General features: G+C 39.5%; 1 protein-coding gene across 2 annotated transcripts in view; it reads left to right on the forward strand.

The window, feature by feature from the left end:
- Positions 1-11977, forward strand: part of LOC126338887 (exonuclease 3'-5' domain-containing protein 2) — a 28624-nt gene extending 16647 nt beyond the window's left edge. For both annotated transcript variants that reach the window (XM_050001587.1, XM_050001586.1), the window contains 3 exons: positions 1383-1525; positions 1704-1894; positions 10979-11977. In XM_050001587.1, the coding sequence (XP_049857544.1) occupies positions 1383-1525; positions 1704-1894; positions 10979-11264 (620 nt within the window). In that variant the 3' untranslated portion in view covers positions 11265-11977. The remainder of the gene's footprint in view (positions 1-1382; positions 1526-1703; positions 1895-10978) is intronic.
- Positions 11978-24611: the final 12634 nt, after the last annotated feature.

Genomic DNA, 24611 nt, shown 5'->3' on the forward strand with positions numbered 1-24611 from the left:
CAACAACATCTTTGCCTCTGTACTTCCGCCTCGACTGACATCTCTGCCCATCCTCTTTGTCTTTACATATGTCTGCCTGTGTCTGTATATGTGCGGATGGATATGTCTGCCCAAACTCTTTGCCTTTAAATATGTCTGCTTGTGTCTGTGTATATATATGTGTGTGTGTGTGTGTGTGTGTGTGTGTGTGTGTGTGTGTGTGTGTGTGTGTGCGCGTGCGCGCGAGAGTATATACCTATCCTTTTTTCCCCCTAAGGTAAGTCTTTCCGCTCCCGGGATTGGAATGACCCCTTACCCTCTCCCTTAAAACCCCCATCCTTTCGTCTTTCCCTCTCCTTCCCTCTTTCCTGAAGAAGCAACTGTTGGTTGCGAAAGCTAGAAATTTTGTGTGTGTGTTTGTGTGTTATTTTATTGTGCCTGTCTACCGGCACTTTACCACTTGGTAAGTCTTAGAATCTTTGTTTTTAATATATAACTCCCCGCTCTTGTCCCCCAGCCCCCTTCTGACTTGTTTGTAGGTCTATCACTCAAAGGTAAGGTAGGTATGGGTAAGGATGAATTCTAGGGCACAGAGGCCGTGAGTATTTGGGATGGTTGTGTAGAGTGAGGTTGCTTCAGTTGTGAAAAGGAGAATTTCCAGTGGGAGAAGGGTGGCAATGGATTGGAGACATTCCAGGAAGTGATTGATATTGCTTATGCAGCATAGGAGGCACTGTGTGACAGATTGGAGGTGCTGGTCAGCCAGGGCTGAGATGCACTCTGTGGAGCTACTTTGGAATGGCCAGGATAGTTATTTTTTTATATTTTGGGAAATAGGCAGAAAGTGGGGGTGCGTGGATGAGGAGAGACGACGACTTCTAAGGAACCAGTTGTGAGTTGTTACGAGGAACCCCGAGTCCCCAATCCATACCCCCCTTCAGATCCAAGAATACACTAAATGTTGTAAGTTGATGGTCGTACTGTTCTTCCTTCATGGTCAATGGCTGATAAGTTTTTTAACACCTCAGCTTATTTGTGTACTTTTAGTGATTATGAAACATTGTCTTCACAACATGAACATGTCCATTTTTCTATCTTCAGTACAGCTAATGCTCTGCTGTGGAGACAATGTAAAAAATTATAATTTTATTTACTTTTTACAGTAGGAAAGGCAGTTGATGGATACTTATTTGTAGACAGTTGGAATGTGGACACAAAGGAAAATATATCTACCACATCATGGTCACAGCTGAAACAAGCAGTTGACATCGAATCAATACAAAGTATTTTTTAGAGATATAATCCAGGCCACTTCCATATGTTTAATACCATGTACCCAAGTCTTTTGTTTGTTTTTGCAACTAGAATGTATGACCGTATTTCATCTGATGTTTTCTTTGCAGCTGTAATGAAAGATCACACATCACATGATGTTTTATTGCTCTGTTGGGAGTGCCATCAACTCAGCAATTGGCATGACTTGTCCCTTAGAACAACACTTGCAAAAAAATGTGATGCCCCAATAGGGACAAAAGAGAACTTGAAGGTAAACACCTATAAGATGTATAAAATTAGCACTATTTTTGAGAGAATAACTATGTACAAGTATCCATATCAAAAGTGGTAAAAACTATATTTTTGACTTCACTTGTTTATGAATGGGACAGTGCTGAAAGAGAAATCTGAAATGAGTCCAAAAAGTAAAGGATATCATTTTTTTATAGACCTATAATATTCCTGGATTGAAAGAAGTTCGTTCTGCAGCAGTAGCTCTGCTGAGAAATGGAGATAAAATTCCGCCTGCACGCAAAGAAGAGATTAAGAAGAAAATTTTAAACTATTTTCAAGAGAGAGGAGAAAATAATGTGGAACTGACTCCAGAAATGTTGGAGGAGGCATCTGTTGTTGAAACTTGGTAACTATATACTTCAGTTATTAATTAGTACTTTGTTCATTTTATATGAGGTGTATTCAAAAAGTAACTAGAATTTTGTAACTTAACGTATTGAATTTGTCTGATTTGCATGATTTTTTCATTGTTGTATTGATGAAGGCGTCTGAAAACTGTGTGTACTGTGTCAGCCATATCAGATGTTTAATCTGTTTCCAGCTGTCAAAAAGGTTAGATTGATGTGGTAGACACGGTGATTACTTATTTTATATACGTGGATCAGAGAATTTGTGTTAAATGTGCAGCACAATTTTAATAATGTTAAATATTCCTTTTGGTGACTCTGCTTGGTGTAAAAACAAGGTTTATGAGTTATACAAGTGTTTCAAAGAAGGTTGTGAATATTCTGAAAAGTCACGAGTACCTGGATGCCCCATCACATCATCAGCCAATGAAATCATGAAAATATAAAAGAAAAGAAATGATTATGAATGCTCACCAAATTTTAATTGGATAAGTCTCTGATGATGATGATGATGATGATGATGATGATGATGATGAAGATGAAGATGAAGATGAAGTATCAGTTGCCTCATGCCACAAATTTTTTTTGGTATGCTAATTCTAAAATGTAATTGTAGTATTGGAGGGCAGCATGGAGGGTAAAAATCTTAGAGGGAGGCCAAGAGATGAATACACCAAGCAGATTCAGAAGGATGTAGGTTGCAGTAGGTACTGGGAGATGAAGAAGCTTGCACAGGATAGAGTAGCATGGAGAGTTGCATCAAACCAGTCTCAGGACTGAAGACCACAACAATAACAATTTCAAACAAAAACAACGGTGAACGTGAGGTGCTCAGGAGTTGCTAGCTGACTGAAACATGTCAAGATAGGTGATGAAACAAGAGTTTATAAGTATGACATCAAAACTAAGGCTCAGGTAACCCAGTGGAAGCATGCTTAGTTTAAAGTTATTTTTTCACTGTCCTGTAATACATTACACCAGCCACAATGCAGGTCCACTGCAAATACTCTTATCGAACACTGGATGAGTTGGTTGACATGTGATAAGCAGCTGGAACTCTGCCTGACTAATGTCATATGATTGGCAGCTGCTGCGAATCAGTGAGTTTGGAGAGCTCCTGAAAGTCAATACTATCTTCTCTTGTGGATCCTGCCACCTCTTCTGCAGGAAGTATGAGATGTGTTGTTACTCGTCCATTTTAGTTTGAGTGGCATGTCAATGATAGATGTAGGCGTCCTGTACGGGGTAGGTGGGGACCGGGGAGGACTCATGGTGTTAAACCAATCCCACTAACCGACAAGTTCGAGGAGCTGTCTTTCACTGAAACTGAGCCAGTGGGACACACTTAATCAGTTTTGGGGAAATCTGTTTTGTCCTGTGTCTATTGGAGTCAAATGCAGAGGGATAGCAGTCTATTAATCCTCACCAATTTGAATGTATGGGAACAATGGTATCCCTGAGGGAAATGGCAGCAAGGGACAGGAAAAAACACAGGGTGCCCTCAGTGTATGTTCCAGGAGGCCTCATTCAACAGGTAGAAGAGGCTGTTCTAGCAGTCAATGAGGGAGCAGGCTGCAACCACCTGCAGATTGTGATGCACGTCAGAACAAACAGTGCCTGTCATCTGGGCTCTGAGGCCATGCTTGGGTCATTCCAGTGACTAGCAGAGAAGGTTGAGAAGACTGGCCTTGTGTGCAGATTTTGAAAAAAACTCACAGTTTGCAGCCACGCTAGACTGTGACTTCCTGGACTTGCACTGTAGGTTGAGAACTGTAGGGTTCTAAATTTGTCAGATGTGCACTACACATCAGAGACTGCTACCCAGGTACCTGACTGTGTGTGGAGTGCACACAAGGTTTTTTCTTTAGATAAGGCAACTCTCCATCCATTCCAGTGCAACGGCAATGTCCATGGTTCCACTAATATTTACAGTTTTTCCTTCCACACATTTCATAGATCCTTTAGACACAACTATGGAGGCACCTAGAAGTATTTTTATGTACTTGCTGAACCTACTGGGAGGAGGAGGAGGAGGAGGAGGAAGAAGGTCCATCAAACCACAAAACATTTGAGCAGCCTTTTTTCCTTTTCCTATTGCACGCATTGCATACACCAACTTCAAATTCACATCATATGAATGATGCACAATGTTCGAAATCATTTTCGAGGTAGATTTATTTCAGGATCTAACTAATTATGACGCTAAACCCTTCCTGCTACTTTGTTGTTCAATTATTTCCAGATAGCCTAGATCACTTTGATTACATTTTGCCACTTCTTTTATCAAAGAAGGTTCCCACATCATCAACAACAACAACAACATTTCCACTACAAACAGTGTCAACATTAACACAAAAATTTGAATCACAAGGAGCCGTGCCATGTGGGAGTTTCTTCCCTGAAGAACTGATACGTGGGTTACTTTCAACAGGGTGGCTTGCTTTGTTCGTGAACTGGTTACCAGGGAATATCCTTTTATTAAATTAAATACTAGCAAAGGTAATCATTTATAGACACTAGAAGGCTGCACTGTTACCAACATATACTATGTATCATAAGTATTATCGCTGGAAACAGAAAGTTAACAGCCCTTTTCGAGATAATACTGGTCTCTATAACAGAAATAAAAGGGGTGTGGCGGCATAACTAAAATTTGGTGTGTGTGTGTGTGTGTGTGTGTGTCTATATAAGATTTCATAACCAACGGTTGCTTCATCAGGAAAGAGGGAAGGAGAGAAAGACGAAAGGATGTAGGTTTTAAGGGAGAGTGTAAGGAGTTATTCCAATTCCAGGAGTGGAAAGACTTACCTTAGGGAACACCTTACCTTACCTTAGGGTACACGATCAAAGGCAGAGCCACGTGTGAAAGCACCCATGTGATTTACCAACTGACCTGAATACACTGTAAAGCTTTCTATGTGGGAATGACCAGCAACAAACTGTCCATTCGCATGAATGGACACAGGCAGACAGTGTTTGTTGGTAATGAGGATCACTCTGTGGCTAAACATGCCTTGGTGCACAGCCAGCACATCTTGGCACAGTGTTACACCATCCGGGTTATCTGGATACTTACCACTAACACCAACCTGTCAGAACTCCGGAGATGGGAACTTGCCCTTCAATATATTCTCTCTGCCCATTACCCACCAGGTCTCAACCTCCACTAATTTCAAGTTGCCGTCCCTCGTACATCACTTGTCATTCAACATCTTTGCCTCTGTACTTCCGCCTCGACTGACATCTCTGCCCATCCTCTTTGTCTTTACATATGTCTACCTGTGTCTGTATATGTGCGGATGGATATGTCTGCCCAAACTCTTTGCCTTTAAATATGTCTGCTTGTATATATATATATATATATATATATATATATATATATATATATATATATATATATATATAATAGAAAGAAACTTCCACATGGGAAAAATATATTAAAAACAAAGATTCCAAGACTTACCAAGCGGGAAAGCGCCGGCAGACAGGCACATGAACAAAACACACAAACACACACACAGAATTACGAGCTTTCGCAACTGGCAGTTGCTTCGTCAGGAAAGAGGGAAAAATGAAAGGATGTGGGTTTTAAGGGAGAGGGTAAGGAGTCATTCCAATCCCGGGAGCGGAAAGACTTCCCTTAGGGGAAAAAAAGGACAGGTGTACACTTGCGCGCGCACACACACACACACACACACACACACACACACACACACACACACACACATATCCATCCGCACATACACAGACACAAGCAGACATATTTAAAGGCAAAGATGGATATGTGTGTGTGTGTGTGTGTGTGTGTGTGTGTGTGTGTGTGTGTGTGTGTGTGTGTGTGTGTGTGTGTGTGCGCGTGTGTGCGCGTGTGTGTGTATCCCTATCCTTTTTTCCCCCTAAGGTAAGTCTTTCCGCTCCCAGGATTGGAAAGACTCCTTACCCTCTCCCCTAAAACCCACATCCTTTCGTCTTTCCCTCTCCTTCCGTCTTTCCTGATGAAGCAACCATGGGTTGCAAAAGCGTGAAATTTGTGTGTGTGTTTGTGTGTTTTTGGTCTGTATCAACATACCAACGCTTTCGTTTGGTAAGTTACAGCATCTTTGTTTTTAGATATATTTTTCGCACGTAGGATGTTTCCCTCTTATATCAGTGTAATCAGGAAAGACTATAGAATTTAATAAAGTCATAAAAAATTTTTGATTTCTCCACCATTTATAAGTACCATGTACCCTTAAAACTACCGAAATAGAACTTGAAGCTGCATCATGGGAGATTATTTGGGCAGGTCTCAGTATCAGGGGTGGGAGTAAAATTGTTGTAGTGTCCTTTCCCCCAGCATGGTGTATAAGCACTGGAAAATCTGGGAAAACCCAGGAATTTTTTCATCTGGAAGAATACTGGGAAAAACCCAGGAATTTTTTAGAATTCTGGGAATTTTTCATTGCTTTAGTTTTGAGTTAAAATTTTACTATTTTGACTGTTAAGAACTGACATTACTATTTTGACTGTTAAGAACTGACATATTTTACTTTAGTTTGATACTACAGAATAATAGTGAAGCAATAAAACAGAAATGTGAGAAAAACACCAACAACACCAACATAAAACTGTAGTTGCAAAGAAAATGTGCCATTTACAGCAACAAAACACAGTGCACACGCAAGAGTCTGCCAACAGCAAAATGTGTCTAAGGCTTTAGGATGAAGACTATGTAATACTTCGTAACAACAGACTGCTTTCGAAGAGCATGGCGTCACAACTGTTTAAATTATGTTCATTTGAGCTGTTGCCAGCAGGCTCAAGCACGTAGCTGAAGTTGCGCATGAGCAATGCCTTCTCCTGATTCTTACCTACTCGATGTATGGCTGTTAGATGTATAAGCAATAGCTGCAAGCACCCAGATGCTATCTGAAAAAAATTTTCTGGTGCGCCCATGCTGCCAGATTCATGCATGTGCAGGGCAGTCAGAGTTGTAATGGGGAGTAGTCTCCATGTGACATTGTCATCACGTAAGTGGCAACATCACTTGATCTATTCAGTATACAGGAAATAGTTTTATTTGCTGACATTTAGCAGCTCTTAAATGTTTACCATATAAACATTTTTTAATACATGGATTATGTTCTCTTTTCCGTATTGTTATGTGCTCTAGTATTAATGAATCTGCGACTGCATGCATAGTGCATACCTGTAGTGGCAGTGATAATGTGGTGTTTTTTATATCATTGGATATTGTTTTAGTGCTGAATATCTGAAAAGTAAAGGCGCAGTACAACAGGAAATTTCATGCTGAATGGCTACGCAGCAGTAAATTTGCTGACTGGCTAGAAAGAATTCAAGGCAATGGCACACGAGCATATTGTAAATTTTGTTGTAGTATTTGGTTAGCGTGTTATGCCGACATGTTAAGCCACAAAAAACTAACAAACACCACCCGAACAGGCCTTGAAAGCCCAACAGTACTAACCAGCCACTGTATCATCCTCATCCCTTAGGCATCACTGATGAGAATACGGAGGGGCATGTGATCAGCATATCGCTTTCCCAACAATTGTCTGTTTTCATGAGCAGCACTACCACTTCTTAATCAAGTAGCTCCTCAGTTGGTCTCACAGGAGCTGAGTGCAACATGCCTGTCAACGGCACTTGACAGACACGGTAGGTGACCCATCCAAGGTCGACAGCAGTTGGTGGTTTGATGGAGACAGTGTTATCACTGTGGCAAGGCTGTTAGTATATTAAGCTACAGTGGCACACACACACACACACACACACACACACACACACACACACACACAGAGAGAGAGAGAGAGAGAGAGAGAGAGAGAGAGAGAGAGAGAGAGAGAGAGCGCTGCAGTACCATTTTCTAGTGTGAGACAGAACTACCTTTCAAAAATGTGAAAGAATCTTTAGAAGGGAATTAAGCCGAAGGTTCCCTTGCATTATTTGTTTCCAGCCCTTGTGGGATCACATCAGGTTATCACTAAAGTGATTTGTGAAAAAGTAAATTCACAGACATTGACAGAAAACTTCAACTACATAGAGCAATGTATAGGGGAGCTATGAAACATGTACTAATGTCTTGAAACTTCCTGGCAGATTAAAACTGTGTGCCGGGCCAAGACTCGACTCAGGACCTTTGCCTCTGCGGGCAAGTGCTCTACCAATTGAGCTACCCAAGCACGACTCACGGGGCGTGAGTTGTGCTTGGGTAGCTCAGTTGGTAGAGCACTTGCCCACAAAAGACAAAGGTCCCGAGTTCGAGTCTTGGTCCGGTACACAGTTTTAATGTGCCAGGAAGTTTCATATTAGCGCACACTCCGATGCAGAGTGAAAATCTCATTATGTACTAATGTCTTGCTTTGTGGGAATTTGTGTCATGATATTGGTGACAGCATGTACAACATTCGAACTGATGAATTAACAGACATTAGTGTGACAAAATGTTTAGGAATAACAGTAGTACATTACAAGGCAGCAACCAATACAATCATTTCAACTTTTTTTCTTAAATTAGGTGACCTTGAGCATTGTAATGCACAGTCTATTGTAACAGCAATTAGAGAGATGCTTGGAGAATTAAAATTACATCTAAAACAAGCTGCAGGGTATAGGCCTACACAATGTGAATGTAATGGTTGGTGTTATCAATGGTGTCCATTAAATTTTGAAAAAAGACATTCTGATATTGATTCTTATGAAGTATGTATGGCTAGTGTTACTGTGGTTGAAGTGGAAGGAGTTTTTAGTCAGATGAACATTATTAAAATTAAAGTTAGAAATGGAGTGAAATCAGAGTTATTGAATTCGAGCAGGAATGGGAAGGAAGAAACAATGTTGCCACAGTTATGAACTGCCAAAAGAATTGCTGAAGCAAATCGGAACTGTTACGCTTATAAAGCATTTGAATGTACTTCATCCGTTACTATTTCTGCCTTTGGCGGTGAACCTTTTGTCGAGGAAGACGTTGATGATCTGAGCTGTTATTTTCTCTTACATAACTTCACCGTGACGTAGTTCGTAATACAATTCTAGTTTTAAATGCAAAGAAAAAATTGGATTGTTTCATATTTTTGTTTACTCAACATACTCAGTGCTCAAAAAGATTATCATCTAATGACTCTGTTAAATGCACCAAAAAAATCTAGTGGTCCCTATTGGTTCGGAATAAGCTTTTTAGTGGTAAATCACATTTCACTGTTAGCAACACTGCCATGTGACCCATGTTTACGTTTCGTAATTTTGCTGTTCTCCCTTCACTTATAGCGCTCATGTCAGATGAAAACAAAACAAATTTCTGTGGCTGGGAGCTCTCAAATGAATTAAGATACATTCACATAATTATGGAAGACAAAAATGTGTTGTTATCTTATATTGTGGTTAAAATGGGAGCTACCATAGTTTGAGATTTTGTGTGGGTTCTGACAGGGACCTCATCATACCCTGGAATCTTGTTTAGTTTCTCAGTGCCTCACTCTCTCAGTAATGCTTTCTGTTGGAGCCCAAGAAAATTGTGTTACACCTCCATAAGAGAAAAAAAAATCATTTATGGAAATGTATGAGATAAGTATACAATTTGATACTGATGTGTAAATAAAACAATGGAAACTCCACAATGTAGGAAGAGATAAAGTGCTACTTACTGTAAAGAAGACACATTAAGTTGCAGACAGGCACAATTAAAATACACTTACACAAAGCCCACAGCCACAGCCTTCATTGGCAAAAGAAAATCAGGGAAACACACACCATTCTTACATACAAGCGAGCACACCTCATGCGCACATGACCACCAACTCCTGCAGCTCAGGCCAGGGCCTGCTTGTGTGCATGAATGGCATGCTTCTCTTTTGCTGATGAAGGTTGAAGCTTTGTGTAAGTGTCTTTAATTGTGCCTGTCTGCAATTTAATGTGTCTTTTCCTGCAGCGTTAATGAGTAAATAAGTTTAACAAAAGAAGGTACAACAATCAGGTATGATAAATTTTTCAAAATAATTCATAATTTGAATCCCTTATTTTTCCCCATAGCTAAAGAATGCTTTGTCCCAATGAAAGACTCTTTTTCCTACAGTTGTCGTCTCTTCTCTAGTAATTTATGCATCACGTTGGCTTGCAAACTTGCATAGTATTTATCATTTAGAACAAAGCAATGGAACTATAGGAAACACAAACACACTCATAGGTGCATAATTTTGGGATATCCCAGACAGCAACAAGCTGTTGCGCATTTCAAACATCAACCTGTAATTGTATTACGTAGTTGTGTAGTAAGTTTATGATTATATATATAATTTGTTGTTGTCTTGGAACATCTCTCAATTACATCGCAATCTGTGTATGTTTGTTTGTTCTCATTGTTTTGTTCTAAGGTTAAAAATCTAACCACATCCAAGCGGAACAGGTCCTATTTAATGTTTTCAGTATTATGATTGTGGCAGTTTTTCGTTCTTCACGTCCATTGCATGAATTGGTCACAGATTTCTCTGTTAACTGAGATATATCTGGGAAAAATATTACTTAATTATTCTGTTGTAACATATTAATTGTTATTCTGGTTAAGAATAACAATGTTACAAAAAGGATAGATTGTAACACACCATGTAGTGGAGATGTTAAGTCGCAGATAGGCACAACAAAAAGAATGTCAAACACACAAGCTTTCAGCCAGAAAGGCCTTCATTGGAATTAGAGCCCCCTCCACACACACACACACACACACACACACACACACACACACACACACACACGTATGTGGGTTGCATTTGTGCAAGTATGTGTGTATGTTGTGTAATTCCAATGAAGGACTTTCGGCCAAAAACTTATGTGTCTGGCAGTCTTTTTGTTGTGCCTATCTGCGACTCAATATGTCTGCTATATGGTGTGAAGCAATCTTTCTTTTTCATGATATTGTCGTTATTCCATCCTGTATTTTCCACTTAACAATGGTTTATTATACCAAATTACATAGTAACTTCCTTTTTTAGATTGATGTCATGAATTAAAAAAACTCATTACGTTAACACATTTCCATTTGTAGACATACTCTTGAAAATGTTATGGTAATTACATTATATTAATTTCAGTGTACTTAACCAAGACTACCAGCCACATGGACAGAAAGTGGTTGAATTTTTTAAACAAGATGGTATGGGCGGCTTGGTGCAGTTAGAAAGAATGTGGCGAGAACACTTTCTTGAAACAATGCAACCCAAGTACCTACCACCATTGTGGTCTGTGTCACACAATCATCACCGATTAGCCCAGCGAGCTGAACAGAACAGGGTTTTACCTCATGAGTTAGATATTGCTGGTCTTGGACACATTACAATCAAAGATTCACAGAAGAGATGTGAAGATCCAAGTGGTTGACTTTATTTGATGTTTTCACTGAATGCACTAAAGCATTTATTCTGTTAATTATTTGTTTTGTTATTTTGTAAGAAGACAAATATATACATATTTATTTTTCCTTCCAGATATTTACTTAATTTTTGCTGTTATGGTAATGTGATGTTTATTTGACTGTTTACCTCAGACTACATTGTTAAAATTTTGTTTCTGCCTAATGTACAGTTTCTTATGGGTTTGTAAGGGAATGTCATGAGTTTATTATGCCTTTATGAAGAAAAATTGTACAGTGCAGAAGAAATGCTGAGTGGTGAAGGAATGTTCGTAAGTGGGAAATGCAGATTGATAGTGAAGTCCATTACCTTCAGTTGTTAGTTCTATATGTTGGAGATCAAAATTGCAATGTCATACTAAGAAACAACATCCAAGTACTGAAATTGTGATTGTGCAAACAGTTCAGAAGAATGTGAGTGGAGAACAGGAAATTACCATATTTTTTGTTTTAAATTTTTGCATAAATTCCATTGTGGTTATCCATCTACACCTGTTCCTTTTAAATAGGAAACTAGTCTTCATACAAATCAAAATATTTCAAAGGAATACAGGCTTTTGTATAAAACATTGCTATTTAATTGCCACTTAATTAACAATCCAATGTTAAGGAGGTTAGAATGACACTCTACAATAAAGTAAATATGAATCTGAAATAAAGCTACATATCTGAGTGTCTCATATTTACAAAAGTTATTATTTTCTTCCACTTGAGGACAAAGTTTTAAACATATTAAAAATGTCGACACTTATCTCACAAGAAAATAATGGTGAACAATTTAAAGATTGTAAAGAAAATTAATTTGTATTTTATAACTTCACTCAACCTTTTTAATGTCATTATTGATGAATATCAAATAACATAAACGTAGAACTCCACATTGCCTGCAAATCTAAGCTAAGAGAAGCTTCTTGAACTTAACTTTGCTGTGTTTATTAAAGCAATAATTTTTTATCTATAACCTTGAAGATGATTTCCTGCTGTGCACACTTCAAATTAAGAGGTAAAACAGCTATGACAGAAAAGAAAATCTCAGTAACCACTAAAAATATTATTTTGAAGTGAAACTTCATTTTATGAATGGAATTGTATAATGAATGGAATTGTATAATTGTATAATTTTGAAGTATGGAGTTCCTCAGTTGTAAGCAATGGTAAGGGACAAGTAGCTTGTTTTGAGAAATTACGTGGGAGACTTTCTATAAAATCTCATAAATAAGACATTTGAGGTACAGGCAACGTTGATTTTTTTTAAATTCAGGTAAGTCATTGTTTCAGTATACATATACTGTAACAATATATTTCTAAAATAGTAAATTCTACCCAAAATTTTATTCTTAAAAACCCTTTAATGGATACTTAACATTTTTTACTTACAAACTGAATGCATTTCTTAACATGGGTCAGCAATGAATTACCGTTGTTTACGTACTGAACATATTAATGAAACATTATTGCAAATCTCCCAAAAATACAAATTTAGGAGCTCAAAATTGTTTCACTATTACTTACTAAGCTTTTCATTAGCAGTTTTTGCAGTAATAAAGTTGGGAAACTTCAGAAGATAACCCTACGATTTAGCACGACATAAAATTAATTGTAGCAAAAGATGGCATTTAACATCTCTACCATCTGCCTGTCACATAAATACACACAAAATATGGTAAGGAACACTATATTGTATACTTGCTTAAATAAATATTCATATTTACCTTATTAGAACCGACTTTTGTAACACGTTTACCCTCAGGAACATATTCATGATTTTTATCTGAGTCATAGTTATCTACTCTCAGTTTCAACAAATCATCTCCGAAAAACACATTACTGGCATGAACACCACATGTGTTACTACTCTTGGCAGCCATGTTTTTGACCTTCACCACTGTTTACATGTCCACAAAACGACAACTAAGTTGCCTTTAGCAAGAATCTGGAATTTGAGATAAAGCTTTCGTGGAACTATCTGCTAATATGACTAAAGCACATCATTTTCCATGTTAAACGTACAATAACTTTGTTTCTCATTGACTGCCCCTTACCTTCATTTACATCCGAGGTCTTCATATTGAAGTCTCTGTTTTCCATTATTCTTGGAATTATGTCACCGTGAAAATAGACTTAGGTGTTTTTGCTACCATCATTAAATTTCCCTCTTTCAGTTACACCTCATGGTACCTGCCTGGATAGCTGCACACATTAGCACTCCACTTCTAAGATTTGGGGAGGTGAGGCAGCCCCAGATTGAATGCACTCAGTGGATTAATGATGAAGGCCAATATGCTGACGAGCCTATATGTGGTTTTTAGGTAGTTTCCCACATCTGGTACTCATGTCCCATGTCAGCTATACTATTCTCAAATATTTCGAAAACTTTCTCACAGTTTTACATGGACAATACTAGATGTAGAGAGACTGGGTACACAAATTTTGTTCCAGGGGAAAAAGGATATGCCAGCCCCATGAAGATATGGGTAAGGCCAGGCAAAAGACGAAGTAGTAGCTACACTTCACGGTAGTGCCTTGATAAAAGGTAAGAGAGATTGAGTGAGTTAGTGAATGTTACAGAACACTCCCAGTAAGCCACAGCTATAAAACTGAGTTAGCTACAAAATGCTGTACATAAAAGTTGGATACACTGCTGCTTTACCACACAGAGGAGGCATTCAGCGGCAGACAGGCACATTTAGAAGCAGACCTGGAAAAATCAGCTATTGGACAAATTGCTTCCCCAGAGCTCAAATACACATGTAAGTGTGTGCGTGCGCGTGCGCATGCATGCATCACAAAAAAGGTGAAAAACTGCAAATCATTGAACAGAAAAATCATGAGAAAGATCTTTGGACCAATCCACAAAGAGAACACATGAAGACATAGAAAGAACCAGGAACTGTACCATCTAATCAACAAGTGCACATACTACAGAAAATTAAAGCACAGAGAATAAGGACGCATAATACCAGGAGGACAGAAACGGCTAAAGCTGTGCTTACAGGAAATCTTTATTTAACTTGTCCAGTTGGAAGACCAATGAAGCAATGGAAGGATGAACTGTACAAGGACTTTCATCAGTTGGATGTCCATGAGAACTGGATCTAAAGTGTGCAAGAACACCATTTACCCCCCCCCCCCCCCCCCCCCCCCCACACACACACACGGAAAGAGCAGCATGTGGAGATATGTGCTGTGGGAGAAAAAGAGAATCAGAGAAAAGGAAACAGCTGAGCTGCAGAAAGATGAGGAGGAGGAGGGGGGGGGGGGGGGAGGGGGAGGCAGAAGGCGTCTGTGACAGAGTTGTCTTCAGACACTACAGTGAGTGCCAATTTTAACTGGAGTGGGGGCTGCTAGGTTCAGCATCAGGGTATCTGTGCTGGGTGGGGAAGAACTAGGCACAGGAGCTTGAGGGGGGGAGCATTGTGTGGGGCCATAGTGGGAGAAGGGGATAGAGGCAATTAGGGTGCAGTGATTAGTGAGAGTTGATATTGGAGGCATTTCAGGGATGAGGGATATGTTGCAGGGAGGGTTCCCACTTGGGCAGTTGAGAAAAGCTAGTGGTGATGGGAAGAATCCAGATAGCTTAGGCTGTGAAGCTGTCATTGAAGTCAAGCATGATGTGTAGCATGACATCCTCAGCATCAAGATGGTCCAGCAATCTCTTGGCCATGGTTTGAAAGGGGGCATTCAGTTCATCACTTTGGTGCGATGTTACGTGTGCTGGACTGCTGTTGAAATTGCTCGTCAATATTTTATGAAGTTTTAGTCTTCAGTTACTTATTTTTAAAGTTTATTTGTGTTAATAGTTACAACTTATTAGTGGATTTCCATTAACCTCAACATTTCTTCCTGTGTTATTGAGTCGAGTGGTCTGTTATTCGTGAGTGTGCTTACGTCGTTCGTCCAAGCCACGCTCCTCAGTAGTGTGTTTACATTTTGCAGCGTGCAGCTGTAGCAGTTAGAAATCTAAGTACTGACAAAGTCACTTGTGCACTGTTAGATAGTTATTAAGTTTAATAGTTTTCAGTGGTGTTTCGTGCTGTTTGTGGCAAAATAACAATTCAATAATAGTTTGGAAACGTTCGCTCACTGTGTTGTTTAGAGTTTTCTGTGCATTGAAGTTGTTTTGTAAATTTCATGCTTTAGTTTTCAGCTGATGTTTCTTATTGTTTCTAGTGAAATCTTTCATTCAGTGTTTTAACTTTGTTGAGTGTTCCAGTGGCCGCTTGAATTTTTGGTGTTAGCTAATAATTTTGTGAAGTTATGTAGGTAATGGTATTAATTGTGGTGTAGTAGTATTAACACAAGTAGTTGCTTTCTTAGTACGCAGAGAATTTCAAGACTGCTATTTTTAGTCCTATAAATAGTCCTACTGGTGTAACTGAACTTGGGTAATGTAGATGTAGTTTTTTTCAGTAACTGTAATATTTTACCATGAGTGAGAAGTGTGGGCTCGTTCATAGGTTTGTGAGTAGTGGGTTATGGTGTGGGATTTGTCTACAAAGAATTTTCATTGGGGGGGGGGGGGGGGGGGGGGAATGCAGTGAGGCAACCAGTAAACCAGTGGGCATTCCAGCGAGATGCAGTTACAATGTGCAAATGAGGAACTAGATATGTTGAGGAGGGTGAAGGGTGATGGGGGTTGGGAACTGGGAACTGGCAGTTAGCAAAAAGGCATCTAGGAGGAGGAGGTGGTATTCAGAAAGTTACACTTGCAGATATGCAATATATTTGACTGACTGTCAACTGTGTGAATAGAGAGGAGCTTCTTGTAGCTGTAGTTGTAGGGAACTTGCAGCAATGTTCACCATTTAGGAGGCCTAGGTCAGTTGCAAAGTCTAATAGAAACAAGAAGATACTGCTGCTAGGTAGGGGTGTGGGCCAGCAATTGCAGGAAGTGTTGGGGAGTGAGTACAAGGTCACCAGCATTGTGAAGCCTAGTGCAGGGGTGACTCAGGTGACTGGCAACATAGGGGAGTTAAGTAGGAATTTTACGAAGGAGGAACAGGTAGTGATAGTGGGTGGAGCAGGGAACAGACTTGATAGGGACAGGGAATGTGATGTAGGTGGTGACCTGGTAAAGATGGCTACTCAAACTGTTGGCACTAATGTTCATTTCGTGCAACTGTTTCAGCATCACGATCGTCCTCATCTTAATGCAGCTGTTACACGCGTTAATGTGGGGCTGGAGAGGGCACTGATAAGAGAGGGCATGGATCACATTTCAGTGGTGCCAGCTAGGTCTATCAGTTGATCAGGTTTCATAGGCATCATACAGATTAGCTGGCTGTTTTTCAAGGAGTTCCTCGTGTGGTGGGGGAGTGACTTTGTACGTAAAAAAAAACAGTATTCCATATGAGTAAAAAGATTTATCGCAGCAGTGCACTGAAGAGGTATTTGAATGTTGTGCGGGGGCAGTTGAATTTAGTGAAACTAAACTTCTAATTGTTGTTGTTTATAGGTCCCCTAACTCTGACTTCAGAGCATTTCTGCTCAAGCTAGAGAGGGTTCTAGATTCACTTTGTAGGAAGTAGCAGAAATTAATTGTGTGTGACGACTTCAATATAAATTTTATATATGATGATGCAAGAAAAGGGTGTTGGTAGATCTCCTAAATTCATGTGATCTGATGCAGACAGTGTTTTATCCTACTAGGGTGCAGGGGAACAGTAGCACAGGCGTAGACAATATTTTTATTCATTCTTCATTACTAGAGGGGCATTCTGTTAGTAAAAGGGTGAATGGCCTTTCAGACCTTGATGCACAAAATTTTATCACTAAACTATGTAGGAAAGTTAATCCAACAGCAATAGAGAGGTTTTTAAACATTGCTAAGGAACAAGAGTGACAGTGCCAATAGCATAGACGTTACCTATAATGCTTTCATTACACATTCCTCGTGCTCTTTGAAAGTTGCTTTCCATTAGCACGCTGTAAATGGGGTACTAGCAGTAATAGGCAGCCTGGGTGGCTGACTAGTGGGATGAGGATATCATATAGAAAAAAGTGGGAATTATATCGAAATGTTAGAAGTAGTCGTAATCAAGCTACAGTTGTCCATTACAAACAGTATTATAAGGTGCTAAAAATGTTATTAGGAAGGCAAAGAGTATGTGGTATCCAAATAAAATAGCTAATTCATAGGATAAAATTAAAACGATTTGGTCAGTTGTGAAGGAAGTGTCTGGTCAGCAGCAGAAGGTCTACAATATAAAGTCAGTTCATAGTAAAAATATTTCTGATACTGATAAATCAGATTTATGTACAGTATTTAACAATCATTTTCTGGGTGTTGGTGGTGAATTAAATAAAAATTTAGTTTCTACTGGGAATCATGTAACTTCCTTGACAAATGCCTTTCCGAGATTGATGTCTGAAATACTCCTCTGTGTCGCAGACAAGGGGAGACTGAGTCAGCAATTACATCTCTGAAGTCTAAGGACTCTCATGGAGTGCCTAGCAGAATATTAATGTACTGTGTGCACATGTTAACCCTGTATTTAGCCATATTTGTAATTTTTCCTTTAGGAGTGGTCAGTTTCCTGAAAGATTAAAGTACTCAGTAGTAAAGCTGCTGTATAAAAAGGGAGAAAGGGATAATGTAGACAATTGTAGACCTATTTCTATGCCATCAGTGTTTGCTAAGGTTATTGAAAAGGCTGTATATGTAAGGATAATTGATTATTTTATATCGCACGATTTGCTTTCAGATGTACTGTTCGGCTTCAGAAGTTATTTAACAACTGAAAATGCTATATTCTTGTTTCTTTGTTAGGCACTGGATGGGTTAAACAAAAGGTTTCAAATGCTAGGCATATTTTTTTGATTTAACTAGCTTTTTGATTTGAGTAGCTCACAGTTGGTTCACCTCTAACTTTAGCAGCAGTGAGCAAAAGGTCATTATTCACAATATTGAGAATAGCTGTGATGTGGGGTCTGAGTGGGGCATTGTCAAGTGGGGGATGCCCAAGGGATCTTTGTTTGGGTCACCCCTGTTCCTTATTTATATAAACGATATGCCCTCTAGTATTCCGGGTTACTCTAAAATATTTCTGTTTACTGAGAACACTAGCTTGGTAGTAAAGGGTGTTGTGTGCAACATTGGCTCGATTTCAAACAGTGCAGTTCATGACATAAGTTCATGGCATGGCTTGTAGAAAATAAACTAATGCTAAATCACAGGAAGACTCTGTTCTTAGTTTGTAACACACAATTCAACAAAACCTGACGTTTTAATTTCACAGAATGAGCATATGATTTGTGAAACTGAACAGTTCAAATTTCTAGGTGTTCAGATAAATAGTAAACTGTCATAGAAAGCCCCACCTTCAGGATCTTGTTCAAAGACTTAATGCTGCCATTTTTCCTATTCGAAAGGTATCTGAAGTGAGTGATCGTTTGACACGAAAATTAGTCTACTTTGTTTATTTTCATTCACTTATGCTGTATGGTATTACATTTTGGGGTAACTTTTCCCATTCTAAAAGGATATTTTTGGCTCAGAAATGGGCAGTTCGGGCAATAAGTGGTGAAAGTTCACAGACCTCTTGTTGACCCCTGTTCATGAGTCTGGGTATTTTGATATTGGCCTCTCATTACTGTCATTTCGTGTTAACCATATTAGCTTATCCCTAAGAATAAGCCACTTTCACTCAGTTAATACTTGGCAGAAACCAAACCAGCCTTTGGATTGGACTTCCTTAACTCTTATGCAGAAAGGAACGTAGTATACTGCTGCATCCATTTTCAATAATCTGCCACTCAAATTCAAAAATCTTAGCAGTAATCCATGAATCCAGAGTTTCATCATGGGTCACTCCTTCTATACTGTCGAGGAGTTCTTGGAAAAATTAAGCTGATTCTTGTTATATTGTTGATTGTGTTTACATAAACATATGGATTGACTTTTTTGGGTTCATGAACATTTTATTTTTACCTGTTATCACTTTTATGTTGTAATTTCACATACTGACACGTTCTGTGACCATGGCAATTTGCTCCTCAATTTGTTTGCATGGATCGTGACGTGTAAATAAATAAATAAAATGGACGACAGGTTGTTAGTGGCTATGCCCACGTACGATGCTATACAGTATTTGCATCTGAGTTGGAGGCCGACTCAAGCAACTTGTTGAGCTGATGAGGATCAAGAGAAGTGAATAGAGGAGAAGGTTTAGACATCTGGAGGAACATGAAAAGGGTGTTGCCATGCTTGGTCAGGGTCCTGAAGATGTCATTAGTGAATAAGGTGAGGGAACTGGGATTCTGGGTAGCTGAGAAGGATTCCTCTAGATGGCCCATGAATGGGTTGGCTTTGTCTGGCACCATATTGTGGATTTGTTTGTAGGTAGGTGGTGCCATCAGAAGGAGAAGTGAGCAAGGATATGGTTGGTCATGCTGATCAAGAAGGAAGTTGAAACCTTTGGAATCAGTTTGGAATTGAGAAACATAGTATTCAATGGTGGCAAGGCTATAGGCATTTGGAATGTTGTGTAGAGGGAGGTGGAGGGCTAGTGGTCATGACTACTAACTAGTTGTCTGTCCACATGTATGACTCCTGCCAAACAGTGGCCAAGAGGCAGCTGAATGACCCTGTTTCTGAGCATGCCATGCAGTGTGATGTGCTTGACTTCAGTGACTGCTTCACAGTCCAGGCTATGTGAATTCTTTCCGTCAACAGCAGCTTTTCTGAACTGCACACGTAGATTGAAATGCTGCTTTCAATATATCCTTCACTCCCATAACCCCTGATCTCATCTTCACTGGTCGCTGCCCCCACCTACCTGTGTCCACTTTGCTGCTCCCACTACTGTCACTGACATCTTCCGTCACCCCCCACCCTGCCTCCCCCAACTGTGCAGTTCAACTGCAAAGTTGTTTCCTTTTCTTTGGTTTTCTTTTTCTCCCACAGCACAGCTCTCCAGATACTGCACTTTGCAACCCACCATTCTGACCCTGCTACTTCTCTACACATCTTAAAGGCAGCACTATTTCATCTTCTGTATCCCCTATTCTCTACATTGGTGCCATAGTGCCCTGAGATGACCGTGTGTGTGTGTGTTGTGTGTGTGTGTGTGTGTGTGTGTGTGTGTGTGAGAGAGAGAGAGAGAGAGAGAGAGAGATTTGATGAAGGACTAGTGGGAAAGCTGATGTTTTCGTTCCAAAAGCCTACTTTTAGTTGTAGCTGTCTGCCACTCAACTCAGTGTGGTGACAACAATCTGTCCAACTCATATTATCTCACTCTGGATTTTCCATTGTTTAAATGCTGTGAGGATGATGATTAGGGCGACAGTTGGAGTTCATGCTATCCATGACTTAGGTTTTCTTGGAACATAAAAAATGTTACATATAGAACTGTGAATATGTCCTCCCATTACACACACGTACATATTGGCAATCATGGACCCTGAAGATCATGCGATTACTTTACAATATCCTCCCGCAGATGGTGTTCTTGTGCACTTTAGATCCAGTTCTCACAGATATCCAACTGAGAAATTCCTTCTGCAATTCATCCTTCTATTGCTTCATTGGTCTTCCAATTGGACAAGTTCCATCAGGTTTTCCCATAAGCACAGCTTTAACATGACACGTTTCTGTCCTCCCGGCAGTGTGCCCTGCCAGTCTTATTCTCTGCGCTTTTATTTTTTGTACTGTGTTCGGTTGTTTGATTAGATGATACAGTTCCTGGTTCTTTCTGTGTCTCCATGTGTTCTCTTCATGGATTGGTCCAGAGAACTTTCTCATGATTTTGTGTTCAATGATCTGCAGTTCCTCTGTATCTTTTTTGTGGCGCTTAATGTTTCTGCCCCAAGTAACAACACCAGTACTGCTACTGCCTTGTAGGCTTCAAATTTGGTCTTAACTGACAGATTTTTTGATGTCATTATCTGCTTCAGACTGAAATAAGTTTTAGACCCATTGACAGTATGTGGATTAATGTCTTGTTTTAGATTGTTATGTGTGTTGAACTAGGCATCAAGGTATTTAAAATTTTCCTCTCTGGTTCTATTCCATATTCCAGTTGTAATGGGGGATTGTTAGGGACATTTCTGGATACTTCTACCATATCAGTCGTCTTTGTATTAATCCTCAATCCAGTCACATTGGCATTTTTTTGCAAAGTCCTCTACAGTTTCTGCATCTCTTCCTTTGACTCTGTTACGGGCGCAATGTCATATGCATATTCACGTAGCTGTGTTCTTCCATTTAGCTTCACCAGTTTGCCTTCTCCTTTCATTTTTTGAGTTACTTTCTCCAGGACCAAATTGAAAAGCAATGGTGAAATATCATCACCTTGTCTCATACCTGTTCTGATGTTGAAATTTTTGAATCGCTACCCCTGGTATTTCACTTTTCCTTTTGTCTCTGCTGTACACATCTCCACCAAGTTAATGAATTTCCTTGATATGCCAAACTCCCTGAAAATGTTGTACATACATAATCTGTGTATACTATCATACGCATTTGAGAAATCTGCAAATGTCCAGGAACCGATGGTTGAATTTCAAGTACTTCTCTCAGATTTGTCACATGGTGAAAATTTGATCCATGGTTGATCTTCCTAACCGAAAACATGTCTGGTACTTTCCAACAATATTTTCAGCAAAAGGTTTCAGCTTTTCAAGAATTATTAATGAAAGCACTTTATATGGTACACTTAGAGAAACAATGGTAGCTGACTTCCACTATGTTGGGATCTCCTTTGTCCATACTTCACTTATAAGACTGTATATCTCTTTCAGAAATGCTCCACCTCCTGCCTTCAACATCTTTGCCATTATCCTATCATCTCCTGGTGCCTTATTTTTCTTCAGTTTCTTAATTGCTCCATCTGCAGTCTGTTGAGTTACTTCAAATTCTTCTTGCTCTACACTGTCTAAAATTCTTCCTTCTGGAAAGACATTTTCAGGATATTGAACAACTGCTCAAAATATTCTCTCCACCCATTCAGAATTATTTGCTTGTCTGTTAGCTTATTTCCATTCTTACCATGCCTGCCCCAATAGCTGAGTGCTCAGCGTGACAGATTGCTGTCCTACGGGCCTGGGTTCGATTCCCGGCTGGGTCGGGGATTTTCTTGGCTCAGGGACTGGGTGTTGTGTTGTCTTCATCATCATTTCATCTCCATCCAGTGCGCAGGTCGCCCAATGTGGCGTCGAATGTAATAAGACCTGCACCAAAGCGGCCGGACCTGCCCTTAAGGGGTCTTCCGGCCAATGGTGCCAAAAGCTCATTTCCATTTCCATTCTTACCATTAATAAATCATGCCTCATTTCTTTGACTGTTTCTCTGAAACATTTTTCTGCTGTCTGATATCGTATTTTCCCTCTCTATTTCGTGAATCACTTGGGTCATTAATTTTATTTGCTCTGTCCTCAGGACCCTGTTTGTTTCTGTTTTTGACTGCTTCCTACTTTTCTGCACAATTTTTCTCCGGCATGAGAGTTTTTCTTAGCTTTCCTCCTGGCCTTCACAGCTTGTTCACATTTGTCATTGAACTGTTTCTTCTTGGTTCGGCTTTTTTCTCCTGCTATTCCCTTTGTTGCCTCAGTTGTAGCAGTCTTTATGTCTTCCCATTGATCATTAACACTTCTTTCATCACTGCAACCTGATGACAGGTCTTCAGATTTTTTAAGCACTCTGACATACTAGTGACACAACTCTATATCATTAAGCTTCTCAATATCAAACTTTAGTTGCAGTTTGCCAATTACTAGGTAAAAGTCTGTGTCCGCATCAGCCCCTCTGTAAGATCTCATGTCTGCCATATACTTCTTGTACCTTGCATCTAACAATATATCATCAATCTGATCAATTGTATTACTATCTAGGAAAGTCCACATACATTTGTGTATCTGTTTGTGGGGGGATGTGGTCAAGCTCACCATAAGGTTCTGGCTGAGCACAAAACTAATGAGATGCAGTCCATTGTCATTTGTTTTCGCATCTACATTTTCTTTCCCAATTGTTGTCCTACATGTTCCTTCCTGTCCAACTTTGACACTAAAACCTCTCAAAATTACCATAATATCTGTGGTTCTTTCTAGTTCTTCATAAAACACACTTTTCTCCTCCTCGTCAGTTACATCCGTTTGTGCATAAGCATTAACAAATGTTGCATCTCCATACTTACACCTTATAGTGAGACATGATATCCTCTTGTTGTTTGCATTGAAGCCCTTCACTTGCCTTACCAAATCTTGCTCCATGTTCATGCCTTCCATGTTCTTCACAGTCTCCATAAAAGATAACTGATTTATTCATGTGTAAAATCCTTTCTCCACACACCACCTAGTTTCGTGCAATGCAGTGGCATCTACTTTGTACTTCTCTGACACTATGATTTTGGCAACTCCTGGTCTGTATTCCATGTGTCAACTCATAAACCAATCCATCTGCTCTTTTTCATCTTACAGTGTTCCATTCTTCAGCACACTTATAAGGTTTTTGTTAATGATAAATGTCATCTGGCCATATTACAGGCATTTCACAGGGTTAGCCCAGTAGTGGGGCTGCCACTTTCCTGCTTGTAAGCTAGCAAGATTTGTTCTCAGGGTTTTCTTTCCCAGGAGGATAGTTTTCCCTACATCTCAAGAACTCTAACTGCCCTATGGAGTAGACACATACAGATTATGTAAGGAATGTAATAATAGGCAAGTTGGATTTTAGGGAGGCATGCTTTTTGTGGCTACTTTGCTGAGACCTTCCTGGCTAAGTAGAACCAGCCAGTACCTATGCTACCACTAATATAGCTCTGAGCTTCATTGGAACATGCAAACTTTCATGCTAGCACGGACAGAACTACATTAGGGCAGTGCCCACTGGGAGAGCAGTTTCTCTCGTAACCTAAGACTTTTATAAATTTCTTAAGCTCATTTCTTTCATAGCTTAAGAAATTTATAAAACTCTACAATTGTCACATCAATGCACTATGTTTTATAGATCAATGAGCCATGTGCACTTAGGATACAGATTCTTTTCATCTCCTCCTTCCAAAATGCACAACTTGCTCCACTTTCCCCGTTCAAGCAGAACTGGCTGAAAATATACATTTTTGGTTAATGGATTCTATTATCAATATACATAACCCCTTTTGTCAGATAGAAATTGGCTGTAGTGGCTGAAGTTGTGCTAAATAACAAAGTAAATTCATTTGTGCTTTTGAAATAACTAGGAGCAGAAGACAGCAGCAGAAAGGGACTGATGACCTGTAGTTTGGTCTGTTTACTTCCCATACCAACCAACTCATGTATTGCTCCTTGCAGCCACAGATTTACAGAAATACAAATAATGAAAAGCCACATGGCTGTTAGAATTA

The sequence above is a fragment of the Schistocerca gregaria genome, chromosome 1, assembly GCF_023897955.1.
Source record: "Schistocerca gregaria isolate iqSchGreg1 chromosome 1, iqSchGreg1.2, whole genome shotgun sequence".
Lineage (NCBI taxonomy): Eukaryota > Metazoa > Arthropoda > Insecta > Orthoptera > Acrididae > Schistocerca > Schistocerca gregaria.